The sequence below is a fragment of the Ranitomeya variabilis genome, chromosome 4, assembly GCF_051348905.1.
Source record: "Ranitomeya variabilis isolate aRanVar5 chromosome 4, aRanVar5.hap1, whole genome shotgun sequence".
NCBI classification, from domain to species: domain Eukaryota; kingdom Metazoa; phylum Chordata; class Amphibia; order Anura; family Dendrobatidae; genus Ranitomeya; species Ranitomeya variabilis.
In genome coordinates, this window is record NC_135235.1 from 100,076,280 (window position 1) to 100,096,572 (window position 20,293).

Below are 20,293 nucleotides of genomic sequence, written 5' to 3' on the forward strand. Positions count from 1 at the left end.
CAGGCAGTTCTCTTCTCCTTTTTCTGTTTCCCATGCTTAATGTGGCACATACAGACAAGCAATACAAAGATTGATTCAACGTCTCTCCTTTTTATCTGGTTTCAGTTGTGATTTACATATTGCCCACACATGTTACTTGCCACCGTCTGAACGAACATCACATGCTTGAAACAAAGTTGTTTTCCCCAAAATGTCCAATTTGCCTTTTTTTGTTTCCCTCTATTTTTTTTGTGTTGTTCCAATACACACAAAGGAAATAAACATGTGTATCACAAACTGTGTAATTGCAATAATTTTCTGGCAGAAATACTTAATTTTCTGGAACAATTTCAAGGATGCCAACAAATTCGGCCATGACTCTATGTAACACGATTAACCTACAGATTAAGGATATATCTGTAGGTTAATGGCATTATACATGACCGTTTCCCTTTAAGTCCATACTGGTCTTATTTGTTCATCACCACCTCATTTAACACCTTTTTTGTGAACTTTTCCTGTACGCTGCTTTCATCACTCACTAAAACAATTATACTCTATGAACTCTGTGAACCCTTCAATCCCACCTCCTCCAACAAGCCATTACCCTTTATTACCATATAGCTCTCTATCTGCGCATGCGATGCCCCCAGCAGGCATTTTCCCAGAGTCGACCGCATAGTAAACCATGTAAGTGCGGGGGTTCTGGGCTTTCACAAATGTCGGCAGAGCCCCCGCACCACCGAACACCCCCTCATCCCATTCCACGGCCTGCAGCAATGCTCCACTCTTGCCTCCTCCAGCAGCGACCCTGGGACCCCACTTCACCGCGGCCACCACCCCCGGTAAGCAATAAGACGCATGGAATATTAGAAGCACCACCATTTTATTAAAAAAAAGTTTTGTTTTTTTCCTATTTTTCTTCTCAAAATTTGGGGTGCGTCTTATAATCCTCAAAATATGGTACTTGTCATGAAAAGCGGTTGTCAAATCCTGTTTTCTTTTTAAAACTTACAGAACGCCCAGGTATCCCGACAGCAGACCCAGGCAGTGTTGGAACAAGATTGACAGGAAATTGAGTGTTCTCTACTTTAAATTTGCAGCCCTTGGGGATGGCATTTTGCCATAGCTGCCGCTAGGGAGTTTATAAAGGCCCAAGTTCTTCTATGGACATGAGCCTATTAGGCATTGTCTAAGACATGGCTTAAATGATCACTGTTGATGCCAGAAACTTTGCAAGAAAATCTAAGAATTGTTATCTTGTATCTAATTACAGATCTATGCTTCATTGTCCCCTTAAAGGCAACGTGTCAGCAGGTTTTTGCTATGTAATCTGACAGCAGCTTGATTTCGGGACAGAAATCCTGATTCCAGTGATGTCACTTACGGTAGTTTAACTAGGTGCAGCAGTTATGACAGAATCACAGTTTTCTCTGCTGCAGATCTAGCAGAGCACAGAATGTTGAGCCCTGTATAACCCCATTCACACCTTCTGGTGTACACTGTATATTGACGGAAAGCTGCTAATCACAGCTGGGGGTGTGATTGGACTAGGAGAAAGGAGACACTTGGTCCTGTAGTGATAAACTCCTGCTGATAAAACAGTGATTGTAATGAAACCGGAAAACACAGCCTAGTAAGTGACACCTCACTGGAACCAGGCCTCTTTTCCTACCTGATACTGCTGTCAGATTACATAACCAAAGCCTGATGACAGGTTGGATTCCCTTTAAGAGCTCCATCTCCAAAACTCCTCTTTTTCTCACTGACAGCTCACTGAAGTGTCAGATTACAGCTGCCTATGGAGAAGGGAGAGGGAGACTGAAGAGGCTGAAGAGTGAAAGACACAGAATGATCCGGGTGCTGCTTTACAGCTGGAATATTATCTTGCCCCAGAGTTGGATTCGTAGTTGAGCGCCTTCGTACCTCTCTGACGTCCTCCATGCTGTAGCTGCTTTTGGGAAAAGGGTCACAAAGGGACGGGAGAGCAGGAATCCCTCATGTCTGTGTTGTGTATAGGAGATGTCTTAGCATTTAGTCTCCCCCTATTACCTCAAAGACCACTGAACATGGAAGGGACCGTGCTGAAGGGTGCAGGATACAAGTCCTATATCACGGCCAGAAATGGCATATTCCTCAACTTATTCTGAAAAGAAGTCTGAACAGGCTTAACCTAATACACGTCAATACAGAAATACTACAGAGGTTTGTAGAAGAGATCAAATGATCACCTTCTACCCCAACCATGAAATATTCATGTCATTTATGCTACGCAGCGAATGCTGTAAAATATGAAACCTGTGACTACAGGTCTGTATATCGCTGCTAACATGCCCACATATCTAAGCAGGAAGGAAGATCTCCAAATGTCACCAATAATTGGAGAAACAATAAAATACAAATCAAATGTCAGAATTGCTGTTTTTTTTTTTGGGGGGGGGGTTCTGCTCGTTTTGCTTTCCAAAATAAAAAAAAAATTGAAACGAGTCATCAATATTTCACATACATTCCAAAAAGTGCTGCATCGAAGGAAAAAACAATACCATTCTACGCCTCTCAGATTATGGGACACCAAAATTATACTAAAAATAGCATTTTATTGTGAGAATAAAAAAAGCTAAAAATACTTTTATAAATTTGAAATCTTAAGGACTTGGTTAGGTATTTGTCATTGTTCGGTTTTTCCCACTATTTATTATTCTTTGATATTTTACATGTGCCAATAAAAAAAAAATCCAGTTTGTCTCCCAAGAACAACCCTAATCATGGCTCCATAATCTGACTTCTGTGCAGATGTTTGCATCTCCTTGGTATCGGACTACAAACTATCCATGTGAAGCCTGATCGTGTAGCCATGGTGCCATTTGTGTTCCCTACTTTTTGGTAAAAGTCCTAATGTTTGTTAGTAAAAGAAAGGGAACAGATGGAATGATTGTGAGCATGGGCTCAGACTATACAGGGTTTATTTGAAGCCTTTTGCCAAGGAGACACAAAAGCTGTCACCAGAAAGCTGCATCTACATACTCTGCCATAACAACTGCCGGGATTCACTAAGAGGAAAAAAAAGATACGAGAGGAAACTGCATTGTTGAACAGTGCCTGTCCCAATCGCTTTAAATGTACTTTAACGTTACATTGAAGAGATTATTTCAGTAAGATTAACAGGCCTCCCTCCAAACTGCATTTATAGGCATGTGGATCTTGAAAATGTTAATTCATTGAAACCTTTTACATCTTCTATCTGCCGCTGCTTTCCTAAGAAATTAATTCAATATTTTCATATGAATAAAAAAATGCTAAGTGCTGATTTTCTAGGCTGGCACCTGATGTCTAATAAACAGTAAGATATCAATCAAGCTAAAGAGGGTAGTGTTAGGAGGGAAACCTACCTGGACAACCCCTTCTCATTCCCCACATTTGGCCCTGATGATCTAAAAAAGCCTATATTCTCCTCTCGTGCAGGCACTGTTCCTGCGGTACGGGCACTCGGGGGACACAAGGCTGTCAGGCGGCTTGTGACCACGGTGCCCAATCACCGCTGGAGTCACTATCCCCACCTTCGGACAAATCGAACATGAAGGGAGGGAGTCCAGGTTGCAGCTGACCGGACTCTCTCTTCATGTTCAATTTGAAGGAAGGCGGGGACACTGATGCCAGTTCTGATTGGGCGCCGGGCTCTTGTGTCATAACAACCGCATGCGAACGAGTGCGGACACCGCTGGAACGGCGCCGGCATGGTAGGTGAATATAAGCTTTTCAATTTTATCGTGGCCAATCGTGAGGAATGAGAAGGGGTTATCCTACTAGTGGACAACCCCGTTAAAGGGCTCTTTTTCAACTAAACCACTTAGCGCTGTGAGATAATGCTACCTGAGTGGGTTGGGGAAACTCGCTTGGCAACGGGAATTAAAGCACTCGGGCACGATTTCTCCACATAAACGGTCTATCCGGTTTATTAAACTTCACAAACCGTGTCACAAACAGTTCTTTATATACATCAACGGAACACATTAACCACTGACTGACAGTCTGTTCCAAACGCAGATACGTCTCTGCGCATGACCCCCTTTATCTGGAGTTACCTTACAGAAGCTCCTGCTCCACACACTGACTCCTGTCAGTGCTGATTCCCAGGAGAAAGCTGCTTCACTGGGGTCACTGTCCCTGTGACCAGGGCACTTCAGATAGTCCAGACCCGCAGTAGGAACTGTAGCTTCCCCAACACAGTAGCCGTCCAAGGCTCTGCAGTTATAGCCTCTCTGTGCGCTATTCAGGAAGTCCAGTCCCAGACACTTCCAACACACAGGCCTTCAGTCCATGGTCTCACCGTGTGCTTCCAGGAATCTAGTCCATCCCAGGACATTCCAACACACAGGCTATACAGGAACTCACACTCTGACCCATGTGACCAAACCCTGGTCACATTATGTAGCTGTAACCACCCCTATAGGTGGGTGGTGCGTGTGGTTGGCCAGTCCAGCTCAGCTCACCAGCTAACCCTATAAGTTCCCGTATAAGTAAACACAGCAAACACTTGTGGAACTATAAGTCCCAGCATAACCATATCATTTTGGGCTTACAGCACAGAGCACCTCTGCGACACATACCAGCCATTTACAATAATGCCATTCCCTAATTCACCATCATAATTATGCCTCCAAGCGCATCCTGAAGTGCACACACAACGCCCCCTGGTTGTAACATTGGTCACTGCACCACAGCGCCTAATTTGCTTATGAATGAATATGTTTAATTTTTGGGAAATTTTACAACATATTGAAATGTAAAACCATTGACATATTTTATATCTCCTAACCTTATATGCTTTTTGGAGTGTGGGGCTGATCTTGATGACAGATTTCTTTTAAGTAACTTCACAGAGACATTTTGCTTTTTGGCTTTAAATGAGTTTTCCCAGTATTGGACACTTAAGAATAACACATCCGATACTGATACCTTTCATGTCTTCAGTGGATCCTTTTAATTTTGCTTCACTACAGTGGTCTTTGTAAGTGCTTAGTTTGTTTGTTTTTCCTTGTTTTCGCTTAGCAGGGTTGTCCACTACTTGGACAGCCCCATTTCAATCACCAAGTCCCCAACTAATAAAATAATAGTTACTCACCTCCCAGTGCGGGCGCCATTTCAGCAGTGTCGGCACTGGCTCTCCGATCAGCGGCTGCTTCACTCTCCTTTCCTTCAGATGTCACACATCCGGAAGAAGTCTGAGGAGTGGCTGCTCGCACTTGCACTTGATGTCTGATTTATCTGAAGGAGGGGAAAGTGGACCGGTTGATGATTGGCTGCAGGGCCGTAGAAGAGCCAGTGCCGACACCCCTGATATGGCCCTGGAGGGGAGTATTGCTGTTGTTTTTTTATAAGATCAGATTGGAACATGGTGATTGAGAAGAAGTTGTCCGAGTAGTGGACAACCCCTATAATTCTGTGCTCTGCTCGCCGTATCCTATGCCTACTTTCTTGTACCTTGTGTTGTATACTTTTATGATAACAGGTGTTGCATTTGTTTTGTTTTATCTTTTTCTGTTCTTAGTTTGCTCCCTGAATCCCCAAGATGGCTGTACTCGCGCGGTCACACGGTGGAAGCAGAGGCCGTATTACGCCGTATAGCTTGTGCTAATGGCAAGGAAAATCCTTCAGTGAAATTAAAACAATGCAACGCAACTTCAGGATCTGGTGACCCGGGGCACAGCGTCTTCGAGTTGGTGAGACACGGCGTGCTTCTCTGGAGGACAGTCATCTTGATGTATATCTGGTAGGATGAACTTTATTTTGTGCTTTAAACTGCATTTGCAGATGAAGCCTTTGTTCTGTTTAATGAATTTCAATAAGTTTTTGTCTCATCTTGCAGGATTTACACTAGGTTAACTTCTTAGCCGGCATGTCTAATGGGCATAAAAGCTTCACGTCAAACAAAAGGATCAGTGTGCGCCTGCACCGAGTCCTGCCCGCTTCTCTAGCTCGGCAATTTTTGTGAATTTTCTGCCTCCTGACTTTGTTCACAAATTAGATTTTTTTTTTCTTCCCTCTCTAAAAGCGTTTAATTGTTCTGGCAAGAAAAAATGAACTGATTTACTATTACAGGAGGCTGAGGCGTACGTCTTCAGTGATGCAGATCATCTTACTTCACTAAAGCCTTTTACCGGTACACGCTATCAATGTAATTGTTTTTTTTTTTTTTTTTCTTGTTTTAATTTGAAGCAAAAAAAAAAAAAAAAGTTAATTTCTTAATTTAAGAAAATTCAGGAAAAAAAATGAAGCAGATGCCGATATTACTCATTTGGGCCTTGTAAAATATGCTATTGGTATTGGATCTCTTCTCCAGGAGTTATAGCTGCGAAGTCAGTGATGTATCGAGGCTGTTTTACATCTTGCGTTCATTGCGGTTAATTATTACTGTGACAATACTGGATAATTTGGCGTAATAGGGGCAGCCTAATTGGATTTTTAACCCCTTATGTTCCGCGGAAGATGTAGCAGTCATTACCGACGTGTGCCTGTAGGGCAAGGATGGTATTTAAGGGTCAATAAAATGAAAGCCAGGTATTTAATTTCATGGAAGCTATTATTTTGCACTTGTTTTTTTCCCCTCCTGCATTAAGTAGGGCATTTTATTAATGGCTCTTATCGCTGGTTGTTGACACTATGTAATGACCGCGCTAGATACTCCCTTTTCTCTTCTTTTATATCCTAAGCTTAGATTAAAGCTGTGAATAATGTCGTATTGTTTAGCCGATACCTGAAGCCTTCGGAGCCGTTCGCTATGAGATTGTGGTAAGAGAAGGAACATAAACTGTAAATGATTGCAACGCAGGGAAGATATAATATAGTCCATAACAGAGTAACAAACGCTCAGGAATCCTATTCATGAGGACACAATGACCGGCTAGGTTGTGTAACTATATCAGGGGGTCGGATGTGACTGGGATGCCAAGTATACGATCTGTGCACAAGAAGAAGCAAATTAAATGGCCGTTTAAGAGAATACACTTTTATATGAAGGAGCAATTCCAAAGATGCAGATCTGTATGAAGAAATAATTGACACAAGGGTTTAATGCGCTGCTTCCGCCTTGCCCCATCTAAATTGGAAAGCTATGACAGGAGGCCCTTATAGATTGAGGTCACGGATTAGTAGCACTGCGGATTATTGATTATAGCTCATTTTATTAGGGATAGCCACTTTTATATACTATGTGACCAAAGCATGGGAGTGGGGGATTCACATAACTTACTATTATTTAGCTTTTCAATGTCATTACTTATTATGGTTACTTAGCGCCATCATCTTCCACAGCGTTTCACATACATCGCTGTCCTTATTGGAGCTCACAATCTCCATTCCCTATCAATATGTCTGGGAGGAAACCCACGGAACATGGGGAGAAGATACAAACTCCTTGTAGATGTTGTCCTTGGTAGGATTTTAACCCAGGACCCCAGCAACAGTGCTAACCACTGAGCCACCGTGCTGCCCCTGCTGTTCTGTAGTACTGTGACGTGCCGCCTACTTGTCATCTTGGTCTTCTCCAAGGACAGCCCCATCTTGAAAGTGTTGACTGATGGAGGGGTGTATGACACAAGACCATCTACTCTCCTGTAAGGCATTGTGCCTGCACTAGCTTCCTATGGATCCCGACAATACTTTCACCATAAATTGTATACACAGTATATTTGTACATTTCATATTTCCTTGCCCACTCTCATGCTCACATTTGCTTGTGGCTGCAATGCCGTTTTTTGCACCAAATTTATCATGTTGTATTGTTTGATAAATTTGGCACATCTAGGAAAGACTTTAGCTGTTACACCTCCTGCCTTTTCAATATTTTTTATGCTACTTTTTAAAAAGTAAAGATCAGCATATTATGACAGAAGTCAGCTCATGTATCCTTTTACGATTTTTTAAATTTTTTTTTGTCGGAGGGTGGTGAAGCAAGGCACTATGGAATGTATTTTTCAATTCATTGAAACACTTTTCTTTAAATAATTTTTTTTTTAAATATATCTAAAAAAAATTCATTAAAAAAATTATTCTGCTCTTCATGTAATACGAATCAGTTTTTCTTGCAATGGGAATTTGATTGACTGACGTATAAAATACAAGTCTATCAGATGAGGAAGAGTTTGAGGGCGAAGAAGAGCAGCAGCCTGAACAGTGGTGAGACCGGGGATGTCCTTTGACTTCATATAGTCCTTGTAGATGAGCTAAAGTTGCAGATCACAGCTCTGCCCTAATGAGTCTCAACTAAGGGACCGAGCATCTAGAACTGAGAGGAATATAATGAGCCCGTTAATATCACTTACAGATGCAGACTTGCATATCAATTTTAAGGTCGCTGCTGGAAAGCAAAGCTTTATACTTCACTCACTTTTTATGTGCACTTTTCTTATATACACAGTAAAGACTGCCCCTTTAAAAAAATGGACCTGATCATTACATCTGATTAGTTAAATGTGGTTTCCTTGAACTCTGCAGTCCATCCGCATAACGTTTTCCCAAAATAATAAGTAAGCGGTGAGGAACCTTTTTATCTTCCAGGGGCCATTTGAATACTTGTACCATCACTCAGGTGCCGTAATAAATTATCAACTTGAAAATGATCCTGCTATATGTGGTCAAACAGGTAATTCTCTCCCCCCTAATGTGATGGTTGGAGCTGCTTCACCAGCCCAAGTACTACCATCCCTGGGAATGTTGACGGGCGCCATTGGTTCCCCACTCGTTCCCTATCCATAAGGCTGGTTTCACATTTGCGGTTGTGTCCGCAGAGTTTGACGCATACATCCACATGCGTCTTGATTTCCTATCTTTAACATTGTAGACGCAGGTGCATGCGTTTGCATGCGTTCGCCCTCGTTTGCTTACGCATGTGTCTTTTCGCGGTGTGCGGCGGGACGCGGCTAACGCACCATGTTGCAATTTTTGAGGCGGCAAATTTCCATCAAGTATGCGCAGGCATGCGGATGAGTACGTTAAAAAAACCTCATTACTGTCTATGGGAACGCATGCGTTTGATGTGCTGCGTACTTTGGATTGCACATGTCCAGGAACTGATTTAGACATGCCCATTAAGACACGCCCTCCTGGAAATATCAAACGCATGCGCATACAAATCGCAAACAAATGCTGCGTTTTATTTTGCCGTCATGTGTAAGCTGATGCGGATAAATGCTGCTCATCATGCGTTTTTGCATGCGTTTTTGCATGCGTTTGCGGTTGCGGACAAGACGCTGCGGACTCTACCACAAATGTGAAACCGGCCTAAGATAAGCAAGAACTTGCTGGGGTCCAACTCCTGGGACCTCTTGAGACCCCCAAGAAATGAGAAATGAAATCTGACAGCTTGGCTCTGCAGAGCCTTGTGTTGACTGATGTGGACAACCGCTTTGTTTATGGAAATGCAGGAGAAAGCCGCCCTTTGATTCAAGGTTCCAGAGTTCCGTTCTCAGGATGAATGCGTGTCCCATCGGGTGGATCCCCTGGCGAACAAAAAGTTGTTTCCTATTCTATGAATAAGAGATAACTTACAATTTTGGGAATAATCCGTTAACCTTGAAACATAAAAATATTCTTCAGCTTGCTGTCTCTCTAGACCATCACACAGCACAACTTGAGCGGCGTAGGTGAACAGTCTGGTGTATGAATACTTGCCCCTGCCAGCTCAGCTGAGATTAAACACAAACCTTTTACAGTGGGGCAAAAAAGTATTTAGTCAGTCAGCAATAGTGCAAGTTCCACCACTTAAAAAGATGAGAGGCGTCTGTAATTTACATCACAGGTAGACCTCAACTATGGGAGACAAACTGAGAAAAAAAAATCCAGAAAATCACATTGTCTGCTTTTTTATCATTTTATTTGCATTTTATGGTGGAAAATAAGTATTTGGTTAGAAACAAAATTTCATCTCAATACTTTGTAATATATCCTTTGTTGGCAACGACAGAGGTCAAACGTTTTCTGTAAGTCTTCACAAGGTTGCCACACACTGTTGTTGGTATGTTGGCCCATTCCTCCATGCAGATCTCCTCTAGAGCAGTGATGTTTTTGGCTTTTCGCTTGGCAACACGGACTTTCAACTCCCTCCAAAGGTTTTCTATAGGGTTGAGATCTGGAGACTGGCTAGGCCACTCCAGGACCTTGAAATGCTTCTTACGAAGCCACTCCTTCGTTGCCCTGGCGGTGTGCTTTGGATCATTGTCATGTTGAAAGACCCAGCCACGTTTCATCTTCAATGCCCTTGCTGATGGAAGGAGGTTTGCACTCAAAATCTCACGATACATGGCCTCATTCATTCTTTCATGTACCCGGATCAGTCGTCCTGGCCCCTTTGCAGAGAAACAGCCCCAAAGCATGATGTTTCCACCACCATGCTTTACAGTAGGTATGGTGTTTGATGGATGCAACTCAGTATTCTTTTTCCTCCAAACACGACAAGTTGTGTTTCTACCAAACAGTTCCAGTTTGGTTTCATCAGACCATAGGACATTCTCCCAAAACTCCTCTGGATCATCCAAATGCTCTCTAGCAAACTTCAGACGGGCCCGGACATGTACTGGCTTAAGCAGTGGGACACGTCTGGCACTGCAGGATCTGAGTCCATGGTGGCGTAGTGTGTTACTTATGGTAGGCCTTGTTACATTGGTCCCAGCTCTCTGCAGTTCATTCACTAGGTCCCCCCGCGTGGTTCTGGGATTTTTGCGCACCGTTCTTGTGATCATTCTGACCCCACGGGGTGGGATTTTGCGTGGAGCCCCAGATCGAGGGAGATTATCAGTGGTCTTGTATGTCTTCCATTTTCTAATTATTGCTCCCACTGTTGATTTCTTCACTCCAAGCTGGTTGGCTATTGCAGATTCAGTCTTCCCAGCCTGGTGCAGGGCTACAATTTTGTTTCTGGTGTCCTTTGACAGCTCTTTGGTCTTCACCATAGTGGAGTTTGGAGTCAGACTGTTTGAGGGTGTGCACAGGTGTCTTTTTATACTGATAACAAGTTTAAACAGGTGCCATTACTACAGGTAATGAGTGGAGGAAAGAGGAGACTATTAAAGAAGAAGTTACAGGTCTGTGAGAGCCAGAAATCTTGATTGTTTGTTTCTGACCAAATACTTATTTTCCACCATAAAATGCAAATAAAATGATAAAAAAACAGACAATGTGATTTTCTGGATTTTTTTTTCTCAGTTTGTCTCCCATAGTTGAGGTCTACCTATGATGTAAATTACAGACGCCTCTCATCTTTTTAAGTGGTGGAACTTGCACTATTGCTGACTGACTAAATACTTTTTTGCCCCACTGTATAAGGTATCCCTATAGAATTATAATGGTGAACGTATCCTACACCCATCATAATACACATCCTATATGTTTCATATCATTGCCACTCGGGTCGAACGCTATAGGGCTAAATTCTTAGGTTGTTCACTACTACGGTTTCTAGAATGGTTTAATAATTTTTTTTATGCTTTTAATCTCAACTGAGCCCTACCGTGTCCTTTGACTCCCATTTCCTTCGTGCAGTTGTCAGCACCCCCTTTCCCCTCTCCTTCCAGTCTTGTGATGTGCTGTCTCATCTGGCTCTCTGTGAGCACTAACATAGGTGAAAATAATGAAATGTAGCTGCAAAGACACAACATGGGGAGAATGTAGATGCCATATGGGAGAGTGCAGATGAGCAGAGAATCTTTTAACAACACTGGACTTCTTAGCAGGCTCATTTCTAAGTCCCTGTTGCCTACAACCTCAACTGCCAAGTAAATAATAAAAGAGAATACTTAAGATAAAAAACGGCTTTGCAATCAAACAGCAGATTTCCAGAGAAGTCCACAAATTTATTGCGTTTTACGAAATCTGGCGTTTAAAGAGTCTCTACCGTGGGATGGTGAGCATTCGCAATAAACTGGGCTGGAGTTTCCGTACGAAGATCAGAAGTGGCAGATCAGCATGTTGGCATATTAGGGCAGCGAGGACAATGACATGGAGTGCTGCAGAATGGAGGCTTCCATCGGAGCTGTCACCAACACTTTCTTTCAAACGGCTCTTCATCAAAGCGCTCATTATGATGCCAATTACACAGCAAAAGAAAAGTACACCGAGAATGTGCAATGTCTTGTGGATCGCCAAATCGTGTAATTTAGAACGACAAGATTTATCTCTGAAGAGTTGTCTTTCTACTTAAGATGCATTTTCCATCTTTGCATTTAGCCTGGAGATTGTAATCCTTTAATCATAATAACTTGTGAGCAATTCTTGCTCTGGATATAATGGGAGCGCTGGAGAAGTGTGTTTAAATAACAAAGGCAATCTGGATGCATTTTAATAATTTTGTCAGTGCGGAGCATTGTCGTACAGGCTTAGTAATAAGGTAGTCTGCTTTCTGGTGGTAAATGAGAAAACTTTCCCCAGCCTCTGAGACCGATGCAAAATGAAATAATACATACATCCGAGTGATTAAATGCGATAAAAAGCCTTTGTGATATTATTACTATGACAAGCTCTAGATCCTGCCACTTACATCCGCCATTCGGGACTAAGACGAGAGACAAGGCAGGAATTAATAACCTGTTGGGTTGCCTGTTTGGCAGCATTTTATACAGTAACTGACATCCATTCACCGTGTGTTGTACTAAGTGCTGAGTCAGCCGCATTATGTGCGTCTGAAATCAACACGAGGGTACGTTACTAAAGGCCCCGTCACACATAGCGACGCTGCAGCGATACAGACAACGATGTCGATCGCTGCAGCGTCGCTGTTTAGTCGCTGTTTGGTCGCTGGAGAGCTGTCACACAGACCGCTCTCCAGCGACCAACGATGCCGAGGTCCCAAAATGTCGGGCCGAGGTCTGCTTCTTCTAAAATATGAACATTTAGGTCAACTTGACTTAATAAAAATGAGAGCTGTTCTTTCACCAGATTCCACAATACAAAGTGCAAGTATTATTTAATAGATCTGAGACCTGATGAGACTGGTGTGCTTGCAAATAAATCGTTTCTGCAAGTTTTCCTCCGATTATAAAATGTTATCTCAGCCCCAAAAATGTTCACAAATATTTGACAAGTTAGAAGTGTGGAGTTTCCACCTGACACACGGATCCAGGTGAACCTCTGATGGAGCCATAGGTGGCCATAAAAGGTAAGGAGTTTGTGATCTCAGTTTGTACTGTTTTCTGAAAATGTTTGTCTGTCTTTTCGGGCATGTGCAGGAACGTCACAAACTACTCTCCTGTGCCAATCTGAAAAAGACAGCCGCTTTCAGAAAACTTCATAAAGTGAGATAATTTCAACTCTGGTCGTATCACAGTAGCCTGCGGCTTCATCTGGTGTTTGTCTGAATCCCTTTATTTATGGGAATTGAGAAGGAACCTTAAGACCCCCTGCAGAAACACAATATGAATAGGGCCTAAGAGATCTATTTATTAATCTATACACTTTGTATTGTGAAATCTGGCTGTAGGTCCATTTTAAGTAATTGTACTTCCATTATTAAATTGGCATGACGTTTCACTAGGATATGCCACAACATTATAATTTGGGGAGTTTCAGCCTGTCCATCCTTTTTACTAAGGGACATAGGTTGCCTCAATAATTCTTTCACCCAGTGGCCATAAGTTATTTAGGGGATGTACTTCACTGCTCCAATCAAGTGAAAATTCCTGTTTTGAAGTTCCCTGCCCACGTGTAGGATATTTTCTGTTACAGATAAGTCCATGATAGATCCGCAGCCTTCTAAGGAACAGTGTGGGTCCAAGCATTAGGACTTCTATCAGTCTGCATAGGATGGTATGTCCTAGCAATATTCCATCACTTCGGTGAGGAAACTCTTTCAAAACCAAGTTGGAGATGGATGATGCAGTCAACATCACCCGCTTCAGCCATGGACAAATGGGCACTTCCTCTCGGGATACCCCCCATGTACACTTTACATACACAAAAGAATAAAGCTACGTTCCCGCGATGAGCCTTTAGTGACTTTTTCATGTTGCAGATTTGTTGTAGCATTTCTGCACCCATTAAGTAAAATACGTTATTTGTTTTTTCCAAAAATACGCAGCGTAAAAACTCAACGTGGGAGCATAGCCTAACAGTTTGTGTGTACCGTACTTATTTGTCTCTGTATCATCTGTTGTGACTATTGCTGAGATTGAGGGTTTACGATGCTGCCTCTCAGGCTATGTCCTACATTGATTTCATTTGCCGTTTGTTGCTGTTTTTCCCACATCCTCAATGCCTGATATTATTCTTTATTCTAGCATGTAAAAAAAAGTTACTGATTTGTTCTTAAATGTTATTCACTATGTCCATTTCCACATTATTACAAAATGAACTCACTAAAAAGTCTGAATATTTTCAATGTGCAGAAAAGTTGCAGTCTCAAGAATATTTAACAGCAACGGCTGCATCTGATATTCCTGGGCAGCAGGTACATATTGAGTGCCTCGTGCCATCTGTATACCATCTGTCCACAGCCCAGCATTCTGCACAATATGCCGCCATACACCTGTGTTCTCTAATTCAGTTTCTTGTGGATCTCCACTCATTGATCATGATAGGTTTGCAAAATTTAACCCCTTAATGACTGCCAGTTCACTTTTTTTTTTTTTTTTCTTTTACTGACTTTAGAAATAAGAAAGTAGCATATGGTGAAAATGAAGCGAGTGTCAGCTGTGTTCTATAGCCTTCACCCTGCTGCATCGGCCATTGTAACTGATGTCGATTGCAACAGTGGCATATAGATGGTTAACAAAAGGAGAGGGCTCTCTTTTTAAGCACATGGGCACCCCAATATCATGATTGTGTGGTTCTGATAGCTGACATCCATGACAAACTGAGGCCGAATAAATGGCCCAGATGTCTGCCAGTTGTGGTGGTCTGTTAATGTTTAATGGTTAAATTTTTAGTGGGAAAATACAATTTTTACATTTCGTTCAGTCCACTTTGCCTTAATTCTGGTTGAGTCCCTGAAGGGTTAACAAACTTCCTCCCAGCAGTTTTATGTTCTTTGAGGGGGTGTTGTCTGTAAAAATGGCATAAATTTGGGGGAAAGGTCCCTCAAAGTCACTTCAAAATTAAATAGGTATCTAGAAATAAAATACATTTACTTGAAAAAAAACCGAACAATTGCTGCTAATCTTTTAAGCATTCAAACAAATTAAAAAGGCATTTGAAAAAAATGAAACTAATGTAAAGTAGACACTTATGAGATGTTATCTATTAATGTCTTTGTGTCTGACTTTTGGGGTTTGAGGGTATAAACATTAAAAGTTTGCAAATTGCAAATTTTTCAAATTTTTCAGCAAATATCCAATTTTTTGTTGTAAACAAACACAAAACGTATTAATTTAAATTTAGCACTAACATGAGATGAAATGTGTCATGAAAAAAACATTTTCAGAGTCACTGAGATTTGTTGAAACATTCCAGAGTGATTACCAGAAAACGTGACACATCGGAATTGTAAAATGTATCCTGGTTACAAATAGAGATGAGCGAATTTGCTCGGGTCAGGGCTTATTCGGCAAAGTATAATGCGTACTGAATAAGCTGCAGCGGGAACCTGACTTCCTGCATCGCTCCGGCTGATCAGCTGTTGTTCTCCGCAGCTGCATGTGTCGCTGCTGTGTCAGTCACAACACATGCATGGAGAGTCTGTGTGTTGGGTATGTACAATCTGCTGCAATAATTGGAGGTCATCTTAAATAAAATGTTAGAGAAATATCTCACTGTTCTCATATGAGGGCTATTTTGCAGTTATATGACAAGTTATTATTTCTATTACTCTTATTGTCCTCATGTTGGGTCTTCAATGTCTTGGCACTGACTAACAGCCAGCTCAGCACTAAGCCGGTTGTCAGTCAGTCCTTGGGGTGTGGTTACACCCGCTGCTAACTGTGGTACTGAGCAGTAACTGAAGCCGCGCCTCTATACCTACTCGCAGCTAAAACGCTGAAAGAAGTGGCATGCTCTATGTCCAAAAAACGCAGCAAAGCGCAAAACACTGATGGCACAAAAAAACAATGTGTGTGCATGAGATTTCTGAAATCTTATAGGCTTTGCTGGTGTTTGGGCTGGTGGAATGCACCAAATGATATAAAGGAAGATATAAGGTGCGTTCGCAGCCCGGGGTCCACCGTGCAGAGATGACACCTGCTGCTCGTTAATGGCGGACACTATATGGCGGTATAATGTGAACACACATGGGTTAGCTTCACCCGGTATGTAAGGAAGTGAACCCTGTTGCGTCACAGGGCCGCAATACCGCAGAGTGACCAGTAGTATTGGGTCACAGGACTCTGCCCCAAGGACACGGGGTTAGAGTCCCTCTAGACCAGCAGTGCTCGGCGCCTCAACTGTGGTGCCAGGGAAAAACTAAATAAAGATTTACTGTGCAGCAGCGGGAACTCGACACCTAACAGCTGGTACTATAAAAAGCAGCTGAAAATTAGCATAAAAAAGCAGCAAAAACGCCCTGTGTGAACTTACCCCAAGGCTTTCAGTCATAAAGTTTATTTCCTCCTCACAGTCAGACTTTTGGTGTTGCCTCCACAGAGTTTTAGAATCTTATTAACCTGCAGATTAACCCCATATCTGCAGTTTAAAATAGTGTTTTTTCACATGACAGGTTCCCTTTAATTTCTGTTCTTAATTCTGTTTTTTTTGTGTTGACAGTATAATATTGCTTTTCATCTGTTGGGCAAAGATAAACCCCAAAGAGATTTGTCAGATGTACCCGTACCCTTCTCTTTAGTTTGGTAATTAGTGTTCGTTAGTGATATCATTGGACCATTATAGTAGTGGACTCGAGTATGGAGACTCATCCTTGCAAATGTTCTTCTGAATATTGTGCAGCCTTGTTTTCCATGTTCTTTGTGTGGAGCCTTCTGAAGCCCACATATGCCATTCTGACAAGACCTAGTGAACGCGGGCGCATTCCTCCCTCTTAAAGCATATTCTGAAGACATAGTTTGAACTTACTCTCCAGGTTCTGAGACATCCAGCATATTCCTGGACACAATTTTTGAGTGCTGCTGGTTATAATAAAGCTACAAGCCGAGAACAGAAACTTATTTCGGCTTCAAGTATTATAGAGCCTTTTTGCAAGACTAGCATGTAATGTGTAAAGGTGCATTCTTTGAGGTGACAACTGTGTCTCCAGTCACCATGTTTTCTCAACTAGGAGAGAGGAGATGTAGTTCACCGACTCTGCATAGAAAGATTTTTAATAAATTACTTTTTGATATTGCTAAAAAAAGTCAAAAGTGAGTTAAACGCAAAATGTAGCGGACCATATATTGTAAATATGCCTGGTAAAATAGAGACAATAATGGCTACAGATAACACTGATAACAAACTATGTTGTCCTTCTCTTGCTGTCCAGTGGTTTCTGGGATAGATTCAATTACGTTACCCAAAACTGTAGTATTTACATTTATAAAGTTTTAAAAACGTTTGTGATCTTGTTGCCCTCTTACATTAGAGACATGTCCAACCTCCTCAAACTGTAGGATGTGGTAATTAGTGAGGAAGTACAGTTGGCGTCAATTGATGTTGAAGCCCTATATAGTAATATCCCTCATGATGTAGGCTTGAGGGCAACAGATCATTATCTTAAATCGGCAGGAACACAATTCTTTGCATAATAATTGTGTTCATTAATTTGTTAGTTTATACTAAAACACAATTTTTTTTTTCATGTTCAATGGTCAGTTCCTTTCACCAGCTCAGGGGCACTTCGATAGGGAGCCCATGTGCCCCCACCTACGCTAATCTGTTCTTGGGCTGGTGGGAGAATACCATTGTCTTCAGTGAGGATGAAGCATCATGATGGAGCGCCAGATATTATTTTGGAGGCGTTGCATAGATGATATACTAATTCTTTGGACAGGAGATGCTCAATCCTTCACTGAATTCGTGAGGGAACTGAACACCAATGCCTTGGACATAAAACTTATCAAAATTGGGGGAGCATATTCAAGGATGGGGGCATCATATACATGGATGGGGGGGCATATACCAGGATGGGGGGGCATATACCAGGATGGGGGGGAGAGCATTTACCAGGATTTGGGGGAGCATATGCCAGGATGTGGGTGCATATTCCAGGATGGGATCCATATTCCTTTATATCTGCAGTATGCTAACCGTGCTCCTGTCTTTGGCTGCTTTCTGCTGCCCCTGCCTGCTCTCTGCATGAGTTGTTTTCTCTAACTAATGGCTCAGTATTCAGGTTAAATTGCCATGTTGGCACTTTGTGATAAATAAATGGATTTTTGGTTGCAGTTTGTGCACTTGACCCCTAAAAGGTTCGCCATTACTACCCTAGGATATCTCAAGACTGAAACCTTCCGAAAACCTACCGCTACTAGTCTATTGCTGTGGGAAGGCCATCACCACTCCAGTTTGAAAAGAGGGATTCCGAAAGGACGGTATCTCCACATCAGTAGAAACTGTTCACCATAGACAGGATTCTATAATCAGGCCCGGGAACTGGAAGACAGAATCTTAGATAGAGGGTACCCCCTAACCATTCTGAATGAAGCCTTTAAAATATCAAGTACCAGAGATAGATCATCACTCCTTAAAAAAGAAAAAGGGAACGGTCAGTTCTCAACTAGAATAATTGGAAACCTTTGACAATCAATCAGGGGAGGTGAGAAAGATCATAAATATTGGAATGTACTCAAAACAGAATCTGATATTTGTGACTTGATACCCAACATCCCCTCCATTACATACGGAAAAGGAGGTCGATATGTGAATAACTCTTACACCGCACCACTTCCCTATTAGGAGACCATCAACTTGGCTAGAAAATAGGGACATGGGCACATTAGAATGTGGTAAATGTAAATTTTGCAGATACGTTTTCAAAAATAAAATCCTTTTCCAGTACCACTACTGGTAATGTCTACCAGTGTAAACCTATCCCAAAGAGTGTCGGGAAAATCAAACGCGAACTGCAGAGAAGGATAGGGGATCATGAAGGCGATATAGTTAAATTTCATGACACACCAATATCGAATCATATAAAGTAGAGACACACTGTTAATTTGAATAGTTTTCACTACTCTCTGATTTGAGGTCATCACGCCACACATCAAGAGTGGTGACTGGGACCGCAGGATCCTGCCAACGGAGGTGAAATGGATCTATCGGATGAAAAGAATAAGGCCGGGGTTTCTCAATAAACGGACTCCAATTTTTCTGTTTTGTTTAACCTTTTCAGTATCTATAAAGTATTGCCCTATTATTGTTATTAATGGAATATATAAAACACCCGCTACAGACTCATTGACCTGAATAGGTACTGGCCAAATATCATATATTTTGTTTTTGCCTGATACTGGCATCATAAGGCCGAAGAATCAGATTATGGCCCTGAAGGTGCTAAATATGTGTTAAAATTATGTAGAAGTTATAGTGTACTTATAGGCAATTCCTTTTGGTGACCCCTATAAGAAGCGTTTTTGAATCTATATCCATTGTCATGGGTCATCCAAAAAAATAACTTAAAGGGAACCTGTCAGCAGGATTGTGCACAGAAACCTACAGTGTCAGGTCGGCCCTGTTATACTCATTAAAATGATACCTTGGTTGATTAAATCCGTCTTGTGGTTGTTGTTTAATCTTTAAGTTTTGAGTTAATGATATGCTCGTGCTTTGGGGCGGCCTGTGGGGGGTCTTCATGTGGTGCTCTGATTAGGTATTCATAATAGAGCCTTCTGACAGGTCACTGAACCCTCTATGACCTGCCCCCTAGTTTACATAAAGAATATTGTATTTACATGTTGGGGAAAAAAAATCATCTGCCGGCAGGCGCCAGCCATGGCACCTGCGCTGCGGCATAATCGCATATCTACTGTGTATATAAATATGTTTGAGGTATACTGATATTAAAAAAAAATCCATTTGAAAATGGTGTCTGCCGTGCCTCTGCAATAGCAGCTATCGGTGTATTTAGAGGTGTTCCGATTACTGGTACTGCACAGATGCCAGCGGCGCCATCTTGCTAGAGAAAAAGAAAATTTATTCTTCCAAGATGATGCCGCCAGCGCCTGCACAGTAGCAGAGCGCTCTCTCTCTCTCTCTCTCTCTCTCTCTCTCTCTCTCTCTCTCTCTATATCTATATCTATATCTATATCTATATCTATATCTATATATATATATATATATTATATGTATATAATATTAATTATTTAAACTAGGGGGTAGGTCACTGAGGGATAAATGACCTGTCAGCAATCTTCAGTATGAGTAGCTGATGTAGTGCAGCGGGGTTGGTGCAGAGTGACAGACAGGCAGT

General features: G+C 41.9%; 1 protein-coding gene across 3 annotated transcripts in view; it reads left to right on the forward strand.

Annotated features, from left to right (window-relative positions):
- LOC143769920 (solute carrier family 22 member 15-like) overlaps nucleotides 1-20,293 on the forward strand; it is a 278,504-nt gene that overhangs the window by 65,687 nt on the left and 192,524 nt on the right. For all 3 annotated transcript variants that reach the window (XM_077258975.1, XM_077258977.1, XM_077258976.1), the window contains exon 6: nucleotides 5,528-5,749. In XM_077258975.1, the coding sequence (XP_077115090.1) occupies nucleotides 5,528-5,749 (222 nt within the window). The remainder of the gene's footprint in view (nucleotides 1-5,527; nucleotides 5,750-20,293) is intronic.